Source organism: Capricornis sumatraensis, chromosome 4, assembly GCF_032405125.1.
Source record: "Capricornis sumatraensis isolate serow.1 chromosome 4, serow.2, whole genome shotgun sequence".
Classification (NCBI taxonomy): Eukaryota; Metazoa; Chordata; class Mammalia; order Artiodactyla; family Bovidae; genus Capricornis; species Capricornis sumatraensis.
In genome coordinates, this window is record NC_091072.1 from 150,365,241 (window position 1) to 150,384,770 (window position 19,530).

Below are 19,530 nucleotides of genomic sequence, written 5' to 3' on the forward strand. Positions count from 1 at the left end.
TAAGGAGGACGATGGGGACACGTGTGGACTCCTCCACTGGGGCCCGGCTGCCGCGCTGGCCGTGGCTCAAGGTCGGGAAAACAGAGCCTCTGAGAAGGGCCCCCCGGAGCAGAGCCGAGGGGCTGGGGGCCCTTGGTCCAGGGGCAGGGCCCTCGGGAGGCTGGTGGAGTTCACCAGTCTCGAGGGCACTCCAGGATGGATCGTGTCGTTCTGCAAACAGGGTCCCTGGTGGCCGAGCTGCAGATGGAGGCGAGTTTCCGGGCTGGCTCGCTTGCTCTCTGCAGCTTCCCACGTGTGCTAACGCATTTTGTAGTAATTAGATACAGATGTTTCGCACAGCTGTCCCTTAAAATCCAAGTCTACTGTGAAATCGAGGTCTCGCTGCAAAGGAGGAGGAGTCGGGGCGTCAGCACCAAGGAGCCCTGGGACCACGCCCCTCCTCGCGGGCGGAGGGCCGCGCGCATCTGAGCTGCTAACGGTTTCCAGCTCAGGACACCCCACAGACAGCCCTTACGAGCCTTTTCCGGAGCCTCATTATCATCTTGGGAAAGTCGTTGGTTTCTAACCTAAATCCTTCCTGTGAGAATATAGAGATATCCCCTCCGGTTTCAACTCGGGAGGAGAGGAGCGGTTGCTTCTCAGAGGAAGAGGCCCCAGACGCCCCCACCCCACCCCCAACCTGGCCAGCTGGAGGAATGCGAACTTGTCTTCCAGGCCACCAGACACGGTGGGTTCCTGGCTCAGCACATCCCAAACGAGATGAAACCCATGGCCACAGTCTGCCACCTCCCCCTCCAAACCCCCAACTCCCCCCATCTCCCCCAGCACTCACCACGTTTTTGGCATTTGGCTTCATGGATATAGTCCCGTAGATCTCCTCCCCTCTCCGGACAGTGAGGTAATCTTCCAGGTAGAAGACTGTCTGCTTCCAGTGGGTGTAGGGGGCATCAGGGGCTGAGGGAGAGAAGAGAGAGTCAGGAGATGCCTCCAGGGACTTTCCTGGCGGTCCACTGGCTAAGACCTCTGAGCTCCCAGTGCAGGGGAAAGTGAGAGTCGCTCAGCTGGGTCCGACTCTTGACGACCCCATGGACTATACAGTCCATGGAATTCTCCAGGCTAGAATACTGGAGTCGGGAGCCTATCCCTTCTCCAGCAGATCTTCCCGACCCAGAAATCAAAACGGGGTTTCCTGTATTGCAGGTGGACTCTTTACTAGCTGGGCTCCCAGGAAAGCCCCGAGTGCAGGGGGCCAGGGTTCAATTCCTAGTCAGGGAACTAGATCCTCCATGCTGCAACTAAAGATCCCACGTGCTGAACTAAGACCTGGTACAGTCAAATAAATAAGTATTTTTTAAAAAGTGAGAGAGAGATGTCTCCAGAAGGGCTGGGACCCCACCTGGAAGCTGCTGGGTTTCTTTGGGACATACTGAACACCCTGCCCAGCCCTCTCGCTGGGTCAGGCGCCCAAGTTGTAGCAGGCCTCCCCACTCAGCCCAGGGGTTCAACTTGTCATCGACTTCCCACCCCCTCCAGACTGAGGATCTTAGTGGAGAACCAGAGGAGAAACAAACTGACATTACAAGGTCATGCCAAGGGTGATATTAACACAAATGAATCTCAGAATGCTGCTGTTTCATTGGTTCAACAGAGTGAAGACTTGCAGACAAGTGTAGGGGAGAGATACGGAGGGCAGTCCACCCATTCTCCTGTTAAATGACACCAATCACGCCAACTCCACGGCTAACCCAGTTTCCCCAATTTCATGGATATCCCAGCCCTACAAATAGTTTTCCCTGCCTGCCTCTCTGCCCTAGATCAGTGGTTCCTAACCTTTTTGGCATCAGGGACCGGTTTTGTAAAGGTAATTTGTCCACAAACCAGGGGTGGGGGATGGCTTCAGGGATGATTCCAGTGTACCGCATTCATTAGGCACTTTATTTCTATTATTATTACATCGGCACACCTCAGATCATCAGGCATTACATCCCAGAGGTTGGGCACCCCCACCATAACCCATCCTGCTACCCTTGGCTCAGGCCTGCCGTGAGGTTTTGGCTGAGCCTTCCTACCTAGATAGAGTAAAAATTCAGAATGATTCTCCTTCTATGGACCCAACGCTGGTCCACAGCTCACACCTCATGCATGAACCAAAGTCACACTGACTCTCGCACCTCCCATGAAATCCCATCCATCCTCTGGGCTCATGACAAATTCTACGACTAGATGAGGGGTCCTGTCCCAGCAGCATCTGTCCCTCAGACACTCTTCCCTCCTTAACCACCAGCCTCTCCCTTCCTCATCCTCCAAGGTCAATTCTCGGGAGAGCCTCACCTGACCACCCAGCTGGATTAATGGCGTCCTGAGCCTGTGTGGTTACTGTAGTGGTCACACCACTGCATAACCATCTCTGTCTCTTTTTACTTTCTGTAGTCTCCACAAGACTGCAGCCTCCATCAGGACAGGGGTCTGATGGACTATTACTATTACACCCTTGGAGCCCATCACCACCCTTGCTAGGTCTGTGAGCACCGAATACACAGCTGAAAGTAAAAAGCCAGAGGGGGTCTGGTGTGAGGCTTCAAGGTACCCAGGTATGTCCAGCAACATTGAGACTTTGGAACCAAAGGATTGTAGAAGAATCCATCTTACAGCCAGTTCCTCTTGCCCTGCAGGCTCTTACCTTCCTCCACCAGGAGGCGTGACTCATGAACACTGATTCACTGTCTTTGCTTACAACCAGAGCTGAAGGTGGGCAGCCTTGGGGAGGACTTTCAAATACTTCCAAGGCTGTTGCATGAAGAGTCTGTGGCCTTATGGATGGCTTTGGAGGCAGAACAAAGGCTAGGCCCTGGACATCATCAGAAGGCAGAGATTTAATTCGCAGGAAGAATTGGGGCTGTCCCTCAGTCGTACTGGCCACTGGTGGTCCAGCCTGAAGGAATTCACACACAGCCTGCCTGGAGATTTATTGTACCCCCAGTGGGACCAAGATCATTCAACCCTCAGGATCTATTTTAATAGTGGTGAAGAGTCTGTCTGTGTCCTTCGTAATAGACTAGCTTGATCAAATGTCAGTGCTTTGAATACAGATTTGAGTAGCCTTCAATGTGTGTGTTTGGGAAATCGATGCAAAGTCAAGGTCATGGGGAGGGGAAGCAGCCTGAGCATTTGGAAGGGCTTGAAGGAGGATCATGAACATGGAGTTTGTGCTGCTCAGATTGTGAATCTCCAAACATGTCCAGCCTTCCTGGCCTCCAAGGCATACTGCAGTCCATGGGCAAAGTCCAGCTGTTCCCAGTAACTTCTCTGTCAAGGTCACCTAAACGAATTGTCAAAAGATAGTTTCCGGGGTGTGCAGAGAATGGCAGTGAGTGACTGATAGCACTCTCGCCCCCACCGCCACCCACATCAGCCCAGACAGGTGCCTCTCCTGTTCTTAAAGACCTTCAGGCAAGGAGATTCCAGCAGCTTCCTTCTGTCTCCTAATGAGATGCCCTGGGAGACTCCCAGAGACTTCACTGACTCAGATCTGCCCGCCAGTGAGCCCAGACCATCCGCCTCTGATGCTGGCCCCCCAAAACGTGCCAGCCTTGAGTTGGAGGAAAGGGATTTTTTTTCCCTCAACATCAACATCAAAAAGTTAACAACTTCCCCAAACATCTCATTTCTGTGATGGGTCCACAGACTCATTGTCTAAAGCAGTTTTTTCAATCTGGAGTCTCCATCAGGGTCTCCAGGAGAAGCTGATTCCAATATAGATGTTTTGACTCTGGTCCTAGGCATTTGAAATCAGTAATTCTAGGGTGTGAGAAGGGAGCAGATCTGCTGAGACATAAAAATCTTGTGTAGATACACAACCAAGGCCGCAAAGGCTGTGCAGACCCAGTCCTTCACACGCTATACATCTTTTGGGTGGCTATCAGTGGAAAGGACATTTAATGAGGCAACAAGAGGCCCAGTGTCCAGCCTCCTCCTCCACTGTGACTCTGGAACTCATGTTCTACATCTGCAGAAGGTTTATCTCCTGAGGGACTGTGAGGATTAGATGATGGGAAGGTGGGGAGGACACACCGAGCGTGACCATCTCCTGTTGTGCCCACGTCCATGTTCCCAGCGTAATTATCAAGAGCTCTCCTCTTTACTCTCAAACTGTCCTCAGTTGAAAGATGAATTGCATGGTCACCTTATATTTATATAACATATCAGCCCCAGATCAGGGTATTCTTAAGCCATTGCATTAGGTGGTTATTGACTCTGTGGAAAGCAGTATGTCATGTCATTTATCCATCAACTATGGCTCTGGCTGGTAAAGCAGGGCTGCCACACTGTCTTGGCCTGGAATGTTCTAGGACTAATTCCCCAGAGAGTTGCTGTGCACAAAGGTGAGCCCTCAGCATCACTGTGGACCACGACATCTGGAGATGTGGTCAGTGAACGGGCCTTTCCCTCCCTCCCAGCCCCAGCTACAACTGTCAAGGTCATATGAGTGGCTTTTAAATTTCCATTATGATGATACTGTCATTCGCTCCCTCATCCATGCATTCGCTCCCTCACTCATGCATTCGCTCATTCATTCAGCAGACAGCCACTCAGGATGCCCGTCACACACTTGACATGGTCCTGAAAGTGGGGAACAGCAGCCAGCACAGCCTTGCCCCACGAGACCCGACAGCCTACGTGAGCAGACACTCGGGTAGCTGGCCATAACATCCAGTGGGAGTTGTGACTGGCTGTGACAGAGGCTGGGAGTGGGGCACACAGGGGCCGGTGGGTACGAACAGAGGGCCCTCTCACAGGAAGATTTTTCCTGGTGCTTTTGGAGACAGAGTGGAATTCTGCCTTCTGGTCTCTTCCCAGTGATTAAGGGGATGGCAGTTCTTTCTGGAATTTAATACTTCTTCAGCTGTAAATTTGTCATTCTATTCCCTAGGGTTTTCAGAAGCTTTTCAGAGAATTCAAGACTATGCATGAAGAAGCTTCTCTGACCTGAGAAGCTGACTCAGTGTCACAGGGTAGCCAAGCTGGGAAAGGGGCTGCCAGGCCACTGAAGTCCATCCGTGCCATTTCACTCATAATGAGCCCAAGGCCCAGAAAGGGACCCACTCAGATTTATCTCCACTGCCCGCCGCCCTCCCTTGCTGATTCCTGGAAAAACTAATACTTAACCCCAGGCCTGCTTCTACTCAGCACCGCCCGTCCACCCACACAGTCTCCCCAAGGGGCCCAGTTCACGTTTCCTACCCCCACCCACAGAGGATATGTCCAAGGGGTGGGGCCGCTGGGCCCGCCGGCTGGTTGGCACAGCCCAGAGCCCTGCATGGCTGTGCCCATTTGCAACAGCTTCTGCCCAGAGCTTCGGGGGGAAGACACGGGCAGAGCCATTAGCAGGGATGGTTTCCAAGCTGCACAACGTGAGATGCTTTCCAACGTGTCTCCTGGAGCAGCTCCAGCCCCTGGGGGCCCATGGGAAGGAATCACTTAGAACAACCTGCATTTCAACTCAAGTTCAAAGCTAGCTGAGACCAAACAATACCTTATTTAGGCCTATACATACACATGAAACAACTTTTTAAAAATAGCAGGGGATAATTAACCCAAAATTCAGGATAATGTTCATCTGGAGGTGATGTGGGGAATGGGATAAGGGGACCATCCAGGTAAATGCAAAGATGTTGGTAGCACTGACGTCCTTGAGTTAGGTAGTAAGCTACAGGGATTTATTTTGTGACTTTGAATTAATTTAATCTCCTGTGTTATCAGTCATGTCTGACTCTGTGACCTCGTGGACTGTAGCCCACCAGGTTCCTCTGTCCATGAAATTTTCCAGGCAAGAATACTGGAGCAGGTCACTTCCTACTCCAGGGGCTCTTCTCGACCCAGGGAGTGAATCCATGTCTCCTGCTTGGCAGGCAGATTCTTTACCACTGAGCCACCTGGGAAGCCCCCTGAATTAATTGACTTATATTTATTCATTATAAACCTTATTATATTATGCTTGTTAATAATGTATTTCAGTTTAATATTTATATTCTAATTAACAATAGTTATCTCTTGATATTAACTAATACATTTACATTCTACTACTAATAAACTTATTTCTAGTCACTATTTCATTCAAATTAATAATACCTTATTTACAATCTAGTTACTGAGCTAGGTGGCAAGTTCACGAGTGTTTGTTGTATTAATTAAAATATAAGCAAAAAGTGAACGGCGCGTGGCAGTATATCATGAGCCACGAGTTAGGATTAATCTATTTCTGTGTATCTGGGGTCCTTAAACACAAAGAGGAAATACTCTTTCCTTGGTGGTCAGAGTGCAGAGAGTCTGAGTAAACCCGACCGCCAAACCCATGCCAGCCGGTAAAGATGGTAAGAAACATGTCACACGCTAGACCAAAGCCCTATGCTGACATCCACCAGAAACAGACCATCTCAGGAAGAGAAAGACCCCAGCTGGGAGCTAGCTACAAGGCTGGAGCCCAGGCATTAGAGATACAGAACTCTTTCCAGAGAACCCTTGCCTCCAGACTTTCTCATTTCTGGCAGCAGAGTGGGTGGGCCCTGCGGGAGGCACATCCCAGGGATGGAAGAGGGAGAAACAGCCATATGGCTCCACCCTTGGCCTCCAGTCACAGCCGTGAGCCTCCAGTGGGCTCCTCCTCAGCCCCACTGTCCCACCCCTCACCACTGAAAGGCTGAGTCTCACCCATCTTTCAAGGTCCTGGTGAAATAGCCCACTCCCTGCTGGCTGAAGGAAGGGGAGCGGCTGATAATGACTGGGACCAGGGTCCTCTGGTTTTCACCAGGGCTGGCCTGGCTGATGGAGACCAGAGGACCCTGGTCTTGGTGGTCAGGAGACATCACCTCTGGAAGAAGCCCTCCTGTGAGGAATTAAGGTAAGTCTCTTGCCTGCTCTTTGCCACAAGAAAGCCTCACACCCCTCTGTACCCTCTCCCGCACACAGGAGGTGCTCAGGAAACACTAAATGAATACATATGCATTCAGAAAGGCAGCCCCAACACCTGCCCCTGCCCACCCGACGCTGGCTCTCAGCGCTGGCCACGGCTGCTACAGTTTTTTACCTTCTCCTCTAGCAGCCAGAACTGTGGCATTCCTCCAGGACTGGAGAGGCTTGCGAGGTGCCAAGTGAGGATCCCTGGCTGATGCCCCCCGGCCCTTGCCCCACGTCCAGGCCAGGGAGGTCACATCCTACAGAGCCTGGGCACCAGGCCGGGTGGGTCTGGAAGGCCAGCAGGAGGCTCACCTGTGGAAAACCCCATTTTCTTGTGGCACTTGGTAAACTCGATATTGAAATAGGTGACCAGGGCGTGGACGTAGTCGTTGCGCTGTACCTGCAGGCAGAAGGCAGACGTGAAGGACAGCTCCTCCGTCTTCACCGTGTAAATGTCCACCTCCTGCAGTCCAGAGGAGAGAGAGTGCGGGTCAGCACCTCTGCCGGGTCTGGGTCCCGCCTGAGGCTTCATCCTCCAGGGAGGCTACAGACAGCAGACTCCCCTGGGTGTCACATTTCTTGGGACCACGTCCCAGACGCACCTGCCACCCTCTCACAAGCTCCCCCACCCTTTCTAAGGTGGAGTCTGCTCAGTGCGTGCGTGTGTGCATGCTCGGTCGCTCGGTCCTCTCCGACTCTTTGCAATCGCATGGACTGTCGCCCGCCAGGCTCCTCTGTCTATGGGATTCTCCAGGCAAGAGTACTGGAGTGAGCTGCCATTCCCTTCTCCAGGGCGATCTTCCCGACCCAAGGATCCAACTCATGTCTCGCGTCTTCTGCACTGCCAGGCGGGTTCTTAACCACTAGCGCCACCTGGGAAGCCTCGTACTGGGGAGCAAATTCCAAGGAGTGGGGTAGGGAGGGGGGCACCCGAGACCCACTGCATTAAAGCAGCCACCTGCTCCATCAAGCCCTCCCGGATTCCAGCAGAGCTGACTGCTCACTTCCCTTCGACAGGAGGCACTGAGAACTGAGCCCACACCCTCACAGGCTGAGCCAAGGGAAGTCTGCTGACCATTTATCACCAGCCAGACACTTAAATGCATAAAAAGGGGAAATAAGAGGCAAGAATTTTCCAGTTCTAGCTGGGAATGGAGAACACAAGGAACTGATAACTCTAACAGTTTCAGCTGGGAAGTGACTGAAAATCAATCTTGGGCAGCAGCAGGAGTCATGAATGACGGTTGGCAGTGTGGTGTTCTCTCTGTGCAGAGGATGCTGACTGACGTGGGCCAGCTCCAGTGAGACAGGGCAAAGCTCCCCAGGCACCCAGACCACTTTCAGCGAGGTCTAACTGTCGGGTTGCACAGTAGGGACCTCTGTTCTGAAAGCTCTGTGTGAACCAGACAGACACCTGTGTGCCTGGAAATGGTTCCCAAGAGTGTGCCTGAGACCCGGATGAGGGAAGACCCTGGGAAAGTAGGAGAGAGGGGTCTCAGGGGATGGGGGAGGAAAGACAAAGAGGCTTTTATCTCTACAGGTTTCTAGGATGAAGAAAGGAGTCCCAGGACCTTCAAAACCAAGTCCTGCCTCCACAGGGTGGACAGAGGCAGGAGCGAGGCCAAGTCAGTGGCCAACCCAGAGCCTTATTACGGTGCAGGGTGGCAACTACAATACCCGATGACCTGTTGCTTGGAAAGAAGGAGTGGCTGCAGGTGTCAGGGACTGTGGGAGCCCCTGATGTCGGTGACATCACTTCAGATAAGCCACACTATGCTTCTAGAGCCCAAGGATGGGGAACAAGGACTAAAGGTCCTTGTCAGGCCAGGTCGGTCATCCAGAATCCAGCAGAGTCAGAAAGCTGGTCCCCTGTTACCCTGGGGATGCATGAGCCTGAAGAGCATCCCCAGGAAGTTAGTGGCCCTGGACACCTGACCACCCCCAGGCAGGATTCGCTCACTGCCTACCAGGCGGCCAGTCCTCCCCGACGACTCCAGTCAGTAGGTCCTACTTCAAAACCAGCCTCTGTAACTTCCACCAGCAGAACAAGCCAATGCCCACTCCTGCTCACATGGATCCCCCAACTTTCTCTTCTCTGGTGGAAACGGCCCCTCCTAAGTCATGATTTCATCTCCTTCTCCCTCCTTGCTGGGGCTTCCCAGGTGGCGCTGGTGGTAAAGAACCCGCCTGCCAATGCAGGAGATGTAAGAGACATGAGTGCGACCCCTGGGTTGGGGAGATCCCCTGGAGGAGGAAGTGGCAACCCGCTCCAGTATTCTTGCCTGGGAAAGTCCCTGGACAGAGGAGCCTGGTGGGCTACAGCCCACAGGGCTGGAAAGAGTTGGACACAACCAGGGACCCATTTCTAGCAGCTATGTGCTGTGTGTGTGCTCATTTGCCTCCTGACCTAGGGATCGAGCGGGCATCTCCTACACTGGCAGGTGGACTTTTTCACCATTGTGATGCCTGGGAAGCCCCACTTCTAGCAGCCTCTGACCTCCAGGACACCCTGCTGGCTCCTACTGCCTTTAGGCAGGCAAGCCCCTCCCCCACTGAGTCCCTCTCAGAATCATTGTCCTTTCCACCTGGGACCAGAGTGCAGGCACCAGGGGCATGGTGGCGGGGGGTGTCCTTCATTCTATGTCACCCTGTTAGCTTGGGCCATTGCCCCATCGGGGAGCCTGTCTAGCTCCAGCACCTGTCAGCTCATTGGTTATCCCTCCTGTGCACGTGTCTGGAGGTCCCTCCAACCCAACAACTCTCAGAGCACCGGAGCTTAACTGGGTCTTTGCTGGGGGCTTCAGCTCAGTCTCCAGGGCTGGGCTCATGGTGTCTACACTCACTAGCTTCTCCATCTCTTTCTCCATTGGGGCCAGCACACCTGTCTCCAGGCTCCTCCCAAGGTCCCTGTCCCTGTTCCTGTGCCCTTGGCCACCAGCCCAGCCTGGTCTTTGTACACTGCTTCTGGCTCAGCTCAGCGGTCGCACCACCTCTGCCCCCATCCCCACCATTAGCCCAGAGCTCGTTAGATACGGGGACTGGCCGTGATGGTCTGTGCACCTCGGTGTGTGACCTGCCCCTAAACTCATCATTTTCCTCCTAACACTGTCTTCCCGCCTGACGACTTTCCCTCCCATCCACCCCAGGCCTCCCCTTCAGTGTGCATTTGTGTGAGCTCAGTTATGCCCGACTCTGTGTGACCCCAAGGACTGTAGCCCGCTGCTCCTCTGTCCACGAGATGCTCCAGGCAAGAATACTGAAGTGGGTTCAGACCAACCCACCAACCTCTCTAAGATGGATTCAGACTATGCTGCTCCCTGGATCTAAAGCCTTCCAGAACTTTCTTGGACTCACCTGTAAATATCCCAGGCTCTGGGCCTGGACACAGAGAACAACCTGGGAAGGATGCCGTGTGACTCACCTGAACTTGGTTCCTTCCTCCTCTGGCCTCCCCTCACTTCCTCACCACTCTCAGCATGCACAAGAGCACACATGCATGCATACGCACGCACGCGCGTGCACGCGCACACACACACACACACACACACACAGACACACACACACACACACACACACCACCCCATTTATCAGGGATTTTGTCTCTATGGGGGTCTCAGATGTCCATCAACAAAATGTCAGCCACCAGCGCTCTGACAGCACTCTCTAGGTCCTCTGGATATTTGCCTCTAAACAGGGGCCTCTGCAGGAACAAAAGCCGTCCAGACTGAAAGTCTGATATACATTAAAATGGGTGAGACAGAGGGGCAGCTGCTCTTTTGGATTGCCCGCCCCCGCCCTGCCATCTGTGCCTCAGAGACACAAGGCCCTCTGGGTTAGATCCCCCCTCCTCTTAGGCTCAAAGTCTCCAGAGTCAGAGCCCTGATCCCTCTGCCAGAAAGCTTCCTCTTTCTGCAGCAGCAACAGCAGTAGCTCTGAGATCCCCGGGGGGACCCGTGACCAGGCCTCAGGCCACCCCACCAGGCGCAGGGCTCCGCAGGCATCGGTGACTCTGAGGAGCTGGGCCGCTGCTGTCCCCACTAAGTCATGTTACAAATGGACGTCTCCGAGCAGAAGGCTGGTCAAAACAGAGTCTTAATTATCATCAAGTGTCACAAGCCGCAACGTTAATAGCGATGAAAATAGCAATTAAGTGTGTGAAGAAGGGCAAGTGTTTTCCCAACAGACCCGGGAAGACAGTGCTGAGCGCATTAGCAAGAGCTGACGGACGGCTCTCCTGGTGGCGGAAGCAAACACAGCCGACCTTGTCCTTCTCAGAGAGCGCAGGAAGGAAGGTGACTGGCCGGGGAGGGCCCAGAGCTCCAGTTTCTGCTATGCCCCCAGCCCCAGGCTGCACTCAGGAGAGACCCTGGCCTGTTCCTGGCTGGGATGGGGAGAGGAAGGAGGGGAGACAGAGCAGGCCAGTCTAGGACAGCAGTGGGTGTGCACAAGGGCTGTGGCCACCCTGCCAGGTAGGGGCAGAGAGTGACCTGGGAAGGAATTTCATCCCCTACGGGAAAATGCTTAATGGCTCCATGCAGCTGCCATATGCCACCTGGGCAAATGCAACAGCACCAGGCAATTTCCACTCATACTACAATATTTGCAGGAATGTTTGGCACCATGGGTGAATTATTTGGGGGTGTATTTTGCTGGACCTGGGCTTCCCTGGTGGTGCAGATGGTAAAGAATCCGCCTGCAGTGCAGGAGACCCAGGTCCAGTCCCTAGGGCGGGAAGGTCCTCTGGAGAAGGGAATGCCTGCCCACTCCAGTATTCTTGCCTGGAGAATCCCATGGACAGAGGAGCCTGTCCTGTAGCTCCCCATGGCTACACAGTTCATGGGGTCGCAAAAAGACAGGACAGAGCAACTAAGCACATGATAGTTTGCTGGACCTTGTTTGGAGCGCCAGAAGGAAGAAGCTTCATGGACAGGGGGGCTGGTGGGAAGAAATAAAAGGACGTTTGCTCATCATTAGTCCTGCCTGGACTCAGAACTGGCCGAGGTAATAGGTGGCAAAACCCTCCAGCATCAGGACAAGGCTCTCAGGCAGGATAAGAGGGAAGCATCCTTCATCTGATGGGACTTGTATGAGGTTCGCCTAGTTTCATTTGTCCTCCAGGGACCCTTCTAAATCCAAGAAGACAAGGGTTCCTTATCAAGAACACAGTGACCAGGGACCGAGGACTGACTGCTCTCGCCTGGACAAAACAGCGGTTTGCATTCATCCTGCAGGAACCTCCCCTTCCCCCAGTGGCCCTGGGCTCTTCCCTGTCCCGTCCACCAGAGCTCCTGGAACTGCAGTGATGCTCACTGGACCGGAGCGGGCAGGTGTGTTTCATCACAATGAAGGCTGGGGGGAGGGCTGAAGACAACTGACACAATGAACCCAGATTCTTTGATTAAAAAGTGAACTTGAACCCTGTGAAATGGATGGCTTTCTGGACTTTAAGAAAGCAGTCAAGTACCAAGAGTTTTCCTTGGGTCAGGAGGATAGGTCAGCATATGTAAATACAGATACTTAGACAAAGGGCTGGAAAGGTTAACCCATTGTGTGGACAGTGGCTACCTCCAGGGGGAACGTGGGGTTGGAAGGGTGGGGAGGTCAAGGGGGGCTTTTATCTGTACTCCAGCAAAAGGGACTTCCCAGGTGGCACTAGTGGTAAAGAATCCACCTGCCAATGTAGGAGACATAAGAGATGCCGGTTCGATCCCTGGGTCCGGAAGATCCCCTGGAGGAGGCAATGGCAACCCACTCCAGTGTTCTTGCCTGGAGAATCCCGGGGACTGGGGAGCCTGGCGGGCTACAGTCTATGGGGTCACAGAGCTGGACAGGACTGAGCGCACAGGCACACAGCAAAGCTGGCGTGTTTGGAAATTTAGTAATCGGAGTACCCTGGGGGAGGACCCTGGTGAGCAGTTCTCCATCTGCACTGAAGACAGAAAGCCGTGGAGGACAAGATATGAAGCCGTGTACAAACCAGGGAGCCCAGGATGTGGTGAGCCCTGCCCGGCCACTCACAGGTACGCTTGGAAGCAGGGGAGTGTGACTCTGACTGCATACCTGATTGAGGTTAGAGATTTCTTCTCTAAAGCTGCTGCCTTGCTCCGAATGGAGGGGCTTCCCCTGACCTGAGCCGCCAGGACTTCTCTCTCTGATGCTCCCATTCCCCCAACACACAACCCCGCTCACATCACCAGCAGATATGCACCGACCACACCCCAGCTGTGCCACCGTGGAGTCCACTGGCCCTCTTTTGACAGCTCTGCTAAGGGCCAGCGCCCGTTCTCACTGGTCACCCTGGGCTGCCGGAGGCTCCGGCCGGCCAAGGTGGTCTTGCCTCACAGCCGGGGGCCCTGCAGGAGCCTGGGTGGCCTTGGGCACAGGCCCAAGCATCCAGGTGGCACAGTCGGCTTCCCGCACCCCCAGGCCCACGCAGGATGCACCCACAGACCTTTATTAAACAGGCGTTGGTCACCACTTGCTTTGGATCCACGATGTCCACCAGGGGCTCCTTCATGGCAACATCCCGAATACAAGTCATGTCAAAGCCATAGACGTTCTCCCACCCTGTGGGGACAAAGCAAAGCGTGAGGGCCAGCAGCAGGACCCCCAGAAGTCCCTGGGCCCCCCTGAGTCCTAGAGGGTGGGCGGCAGCTCGTGTTCCCTGGTCTGACGGCAGGAGAGGTGCTTGCCTGGTGGAGAGTTTCACAAGGTGCCAAACGTTCCTTCACATCATCTAATGTGCACAGGTCCCAATTTAGGGATAGGAAAAGTAAAGCTCAGAGAGGGTAAGAAACTTCTCCGAAGTCACACAGCTAGACTCCTGTCAGGCCAGGACTAGAACCCAGATTCCTGACTCTTCTGTATCTGCTCTCTTCCCTTCTCTCTGAGCCTCAGTGTCTCCTAAGAACTCTCTCCTCCACCGTCCCCATTTCTACCGCACTGCCTCAGCTCCATCCCGCCCCACTGCTATAAAGCCGTCTCTCTCCCTCCTCCCTTTCCCACCTACTGAAGCTCTCATGAAGCAGAAAGAAACATGGGATTTCCTGGTTCATGAAACAGGCTGCCGTCAGAATCCCAGTGCCACCTTTTACTAGCCAGCTGCCGCTGCTGCTGCTAAATCGCTTCAGTCGTGTCTGACTCTGTGCGACCCCATAGACGGCAGCCCACCAGGCTCCCTTGTCCCTGGGATTCTCCAGGCAAGAACACTGGAGTGGGGTGCCATTTCCTTCTGCATGCCCTCATGCAAATCTTCTGGCCTCTCTGATCCTCCGTTTTCTCAACTGCAAAATGTGAGGTGGGGAGCCGGGGTGTCCAGCAGAGGCCTTGCTTTTCTCACACACCACAATGTCCTCGTTAGGACCCATCCCATGAGACATATCCCCCAGGTGGGGCACAGAGCACCCCAGCAGTGCCTCTTTGCCCCCGGGGGCTGTTCACAAGATGCATTAATCAGGGAATGGATTCAGGGTGCAGGGTTGGAAGTCAATGAATGCAAGTCTGATGGTCCAAGTGTTGGTCACTCAGTCATGTCAGACTCTTTGCAATCCCATGGACTATAGCCCACCAGGCTCCTCTGTCCATGGGATTCTCTAGGCAAGAATACTGGAGTGGGTAGCTATGCCCTTCTCCAGGGGTTCTTCCCAGCCCAGGGACTGAACCTGGGTCTTATGCATTGCAGGCAGGCTCTCTACCATCTGAGCCACGAGGAAGTCCATGATGGTGCCAGATCACCGGTAAATGATGGTCATCACTGCTACCACTGATTGATCACCCAGTCCTGGCCAGACCTATCACTGACTTTCACTAGCAACCCCATGAGGATGCCTCGATACAGCAGATGAGAAAATGGGGCTGGCAGCAGCTGGCACTCGGCTTACGTGCATGTGAGATACTGGGCTGGTATCCCACAGTAGGGAAACCGTGGCGCTGGGGCACAAACCCTGTGTCCTTACCCTTGAGCTGCACCGACACAGTCGTGACAGCAATGCCAGTTGCTCTCCCCACAGTGCAGAGCCATCCCCAATCTTTTTGGCACCAGGGACCAGTTTAGTAGCTCAGCTGGTAAAGACTACATCTGCGGTGTGGGATACCTGGGTTCGATCCCTGGGTTGGGAAGATTCCCTGGAGAAGGGAACAGCTACCCACTCCAATATTCTGGCCTGGAGAATTCCACAGACTGTATAGTCCTTGAGGTTGCAAAGAATCAGACATGACTGAGTGACTTTCACTGGTTTCATATAAGACAATCTTTCCCCAGACAAGGCTGGAGAGGAGGTTTCAGGACGATTCAAGTGCATTACATGTGTTGGGTGCTTCATTTTTGGTGTTTTATGTGAACCCCACCTCAGATCATCAGCATTAGATCTGGAGGTTGAGGACCCCTGCTTCAGCGGAGTCTCGTTACTGGGTGGCTGAATCTCACTTGTTCGTTTACTCAGAGTTTAGAAATACATTGAAATAGACTTGCTTTTCTCTTAAATCTTACAGGATTAAATTATTTTTAAATGTTCACCAAACAAATGGAACCATAGGAAACTTATGTCCCTCTGTGTGTTTCGGAGATGGGGGTGAAAAGGGGGAGGCGCGAACAGTCAGGGAATGTTGTGTTCCTTTCACTCAGGATCTTTTCAAGGGCACACAAAGCCTTTCCTAGAAGAGAAGAGGCTGAGAAAATAATCATCTCCTAGAGGGCAAGCACTTGTGCAATTCTGGCTTGAGGATTAAATGCCAGTCATATCCCATTTTATACCCGAGGCTGGAGCCAAACTCCCAACTGAGCCTACCTATGTTTGCGGCTTCCCTGTTGGCTCAGATAGTAAAGAATCTGCCCGAAATGTGAGAGATCTGGGTTCGATTCTGGGTCAGGAAGATCCCCCAGAGAAGGGAATGGCAACCCACTCCAGTATTCTTGCCTGGAGAATCCCATGGACAGAGGACCCTGGTGGGCTAGAGTTGATGGGTTGCAAAGAGTCAGACACAATTGAGCAACTAACACTTAATGTTTGGGGAAGCGTGGTGACAGCTCCAGAGAAGATCCCCTGCTAGAGTCTGGAAAGAGCTGTCCATGCTTACCCAGTTAGAACATGCACACCCACACACACTGTCTGCTTTCAAAACCCTTTCTCAAGACACCTACCGCTACACTTTTGTTCTTGCCCTCCGCCCTCCTTTAAGTTAAGGCTCTGTGAAAGTGTATCTGAGAGTCTGTGTTAAATGGTTAAAATCCTGGGTTTGGGCTTCAAACCTTGGCTCTGTTTATTTGCTGTGCGACTTCAGGCAAGAATTTAACCTCTCAAAGAGCTGATTTCTTCTTTAAAATAGAGACAATGAGCTTATAGTTACCAGGGGATGGGGGCGGGGAAAGGATTGGGAGAAGGGATAGTTAAGGGATTTGGGGATGGACATACATGCATTGCTGTATTTAGAATGGATCACCAATACAGCATTCAGTGATATGCGGCGGCCTGGATGGGACGGGGTTTGGGGAGAATGGATACATGTATATGTGCGGCTGAGTGCCCCTACTGTGCACCTGGAGCTATCACCACATTGTTACGCTCCAATATAAAATAACAAGTTTTTAAAAATGCAGATGATGATGATGATGATGATAGTTGCTCTATAGGGTTGTTATGAGGATCAAATGTGATGATATGTATAAAGTTCACAACAGGGTCTGGCACATAGAAAGCCCTTGAGATGTGATAGTTACTGTGGTTACGTGGTTGAGCTCTGGCTTTGCCATCATCCAAGCTTGTGACCCTGGCAGCTTGGCCCCCTTCTTTCCGAATTGTTTGTAAAGTGAGGAGTTTGGTCCACTGGTTCTGTGTTCCAGAATCATCTGGGACACTTCTTAAAATACAGATTCCTGGACCATAACCAGACCTACTGAATCAGAATCTCCAGATTTGGGCCCCAGGGAGATGGGATTTCCAAGTCAACATAAGCAGTTCCAATCAGTTGGTAATCCTTGGGCTCCATGATCTTTGAGGTCCCTTTCAGTCCAATTTTCAGATGGACTTAAAGTCTCAAATGACCACTGTGACATCTCCAACCACCTGTGGAACCCCTCTCCTACTGTATCCTCAGCACCCTCAACAGAGCATCTGGCACAGTACAGGTCCACCAATAAATGCTGGGGTTTTTTTAGTGAATTTATTAAGTTTAATTCATTCATTAAATTTAATGAATTTACTCCCAAACATTTAATGCCTGCACAGCTTCACAACACCTGGTTAATTCATGTCTGATCTTCCCGGCCAGATGGCCCTACCTCCAGTTATTCAGTGACAGGTTATCTAGGACATTAGGGTTTTTTCCTCTCCTTTCCACTGACCATGCATTTCCCACTAGCTTCTCTACCACACGTGCAGCAGGGATGGGCGAGGATACACGCCAAGCATGTTAACGTTTTGTTGCAATCGTCTTATCTATTAAATGAGTGAATATGGAGTGAGGGTCATCAGTCACCAGGAAAGTGTTAGCTAACTTTCTAGGGATTCAAAAATAATAACAAAAGACCTGTGAAATTTAGTTTATGGATTGAAACAAACTCTTGAAAAGGACCACACCATGGTGCACGGAATGTAACTAAAACAACAATGAAGTCCAGACCTGCCAGCTAGTCCAGACTAGGTGAACTAAATTCCCACTTGAATGGACTGGTAGCGGAAGAGGCATGCTCTTCTCTGGGCATAAATTATTCATCTGTCTCTACTGTCCAGCACTACTCACAATGTCCAGCATTAATCAAAAATTACAAGACACATGGAAAAGAAAGAAAAATATGACCCATTACCAAAAGGAAAAATAGTCAATAGAACCAGATTCAGAGCTCAGGTAGTGGGAATATGGAACAAGGACGTTCCAGTACTTTAATAACTATTTTAAAGAATCTAATGCAGAAAAAACATGCATGAAGAGATGCAGAATTTCATCAGTGACATAGAAATGCTGGAAATGAAAAAAGTCACAATATCAAAGATGTAGAATTCTTCCAGTGAGCTTATGGGCAGGATGGATATATATTAGAGGAAATAATAACCTGAAAACAAAGACTGGAATATGAAGTACTGGAAAACAAGCTTCACTTTTCAGTGGAGAGATCTGTAGCTATATTCCCCGTCCTTGTCCTGGCCCCAGTAATTTGGGCTTCTCTGCTAGAAATAGTGGGGGAGCCTCAGGGAAAAATAGAGCAGGTGGCACCAGGCGCCACTGACAACTCCTCCTCTAGATAGAAAGGAAGGTATGTATAATAGTTTAATACATTTTAGGCTCTCAGATCAAAGTCAACTCCTTGTGTAAAATAGGCTAGAGCCAGGCAATAGAGCTCTGGATGTCAGGATGGTGGAGAAACTCATGGAGAGCACCTGAACCCTCCAAGAGGTCCTGCCCACCAAGCCTCCAGCTACAGGGACCACCATCTCTACGCGAGAGGTCCCTTGTCATCTTCTCATCAGCCAGGAAGCTGGTGCCCATCCTCTGACCCTCAGCAGGTTCTAGAGTCAACTACTGGGTAAGAAAATTGCATGGAATATCTACCCAAATTCCTTCCAATTTTGAGATTCTAGAAATCTTCAGAGTAAACAAAAAAAATTAATGATTGCACCTCTGTCTGGGAATCCTCACTGGATCACTGGTAAAGAATCTTCCTGCAATGCAGGAGACCCTGGTTCAATCCCTGGGTCGGGAAGATCCCCTGGAGGAGGAAATGGCAACCCACTCCAGTATTCTTGCTGGGAAATCCCACGGACAGAGGAGTCTGGTGGGCTACAGTCCATGGGGTCACAAGAGTCGAACATGACTTAGCGACTAAATCACTGTCAACCACACATTGGCACTCGCCGTGGGTGCTTGCCTTCTACCTCTACAAGGATTAAATCACACGCTGCTGCAGCGGGTGCCCTCCAACACCCCCTGAAGAAGTCCAGGGTGGAGAGCAGAAACGAGGCACTCTGTGCTCCAGAAAGCTGGCAGGACAGGTCTTCAGATACATGTTCTCAGGAGTTGATTTTAAGAGCCCAATTCTAGTACCTCTTCTATCTAGAAAAACACTTAAGTCCTTCATTGTGACGACCGTTTCTCATGACTAGCAGAAGCTTCACAAGACCAGCAGAAACTTTCTAAAAAAATAAACGTGCCTGACCACACGTCCTTCCCCTTTACCAAAATCACATATATACTGTTCTTCCCCCGACGTCTTTGGAGCAGTTTCTCAGAGCCGTCTGAGGTGCTGTCTCCCAGGCTGCAGTCCTCATATTGCCCCAAATAAAACTTGACTCGTAGCTCCCACATTATGCTTTTTTTCCTAAGTCGACACCGCCGCCGCCGCCGCCACTCTCACCCCCGTCACTTTGTACATTCTTTTGCTGGTTCACTTCTGTTCCTTCATCCATTTTCTCATTCATTCACTCAACAAGCTGTGCGTTGTGAGCCTGGTACATGCCCATGATCTGTGTGTGTGTGTGTGTGTGTGTGTGTGTGTGTGTGTGTGTGTGTGTTCTCTAGCAGTTGGTGAGCAAACTGAGGGCAATTTCTGAGTTTCCCTCATGCTTGTGTTCCCATGTTGCATGT

At 51.8% G+C, this 19,530-nt stretch overlaps 1 protein-coding gene across 2 annotated transcripts in view; it reads right to left on the reverse strand.

Annotated features, from left to right (window-relative positions):
- Nucleotides 1-297: 297 nt before the first annotated feature.
- PRMT8 (protein arginine methyltransferase 8) overlaps nucleotides 298-19,530 on the reverse strand; it is a 68,948-nt gene continuing 49,715 nt past the window's right edge. For both annotated transcript variants that reach the window (XM_068971643.1, XM_068971644.1), the window contains exons 7-10: nucleotides 13,406-13,521; nucleotides 7,267-7,417; nucleotides 833-954; nucleotides 298-381 (exon numbers count right to left, since the gene is read on the reverse strand). In XM_068971643.1, coding sequence (XP_068827744.1) covers nucleotides 298-381; nucleotides 833-954; nucleotides 7,267-7,417; nucleotides 13,406-13,521 — 473 coding nt within the window. The remainder of the gene's footprint in view (nucleotides 382-832; nucleotides 955-7,266; nucleotides 7,418-13,405; nucleotides 13,522-19,530) is intronic.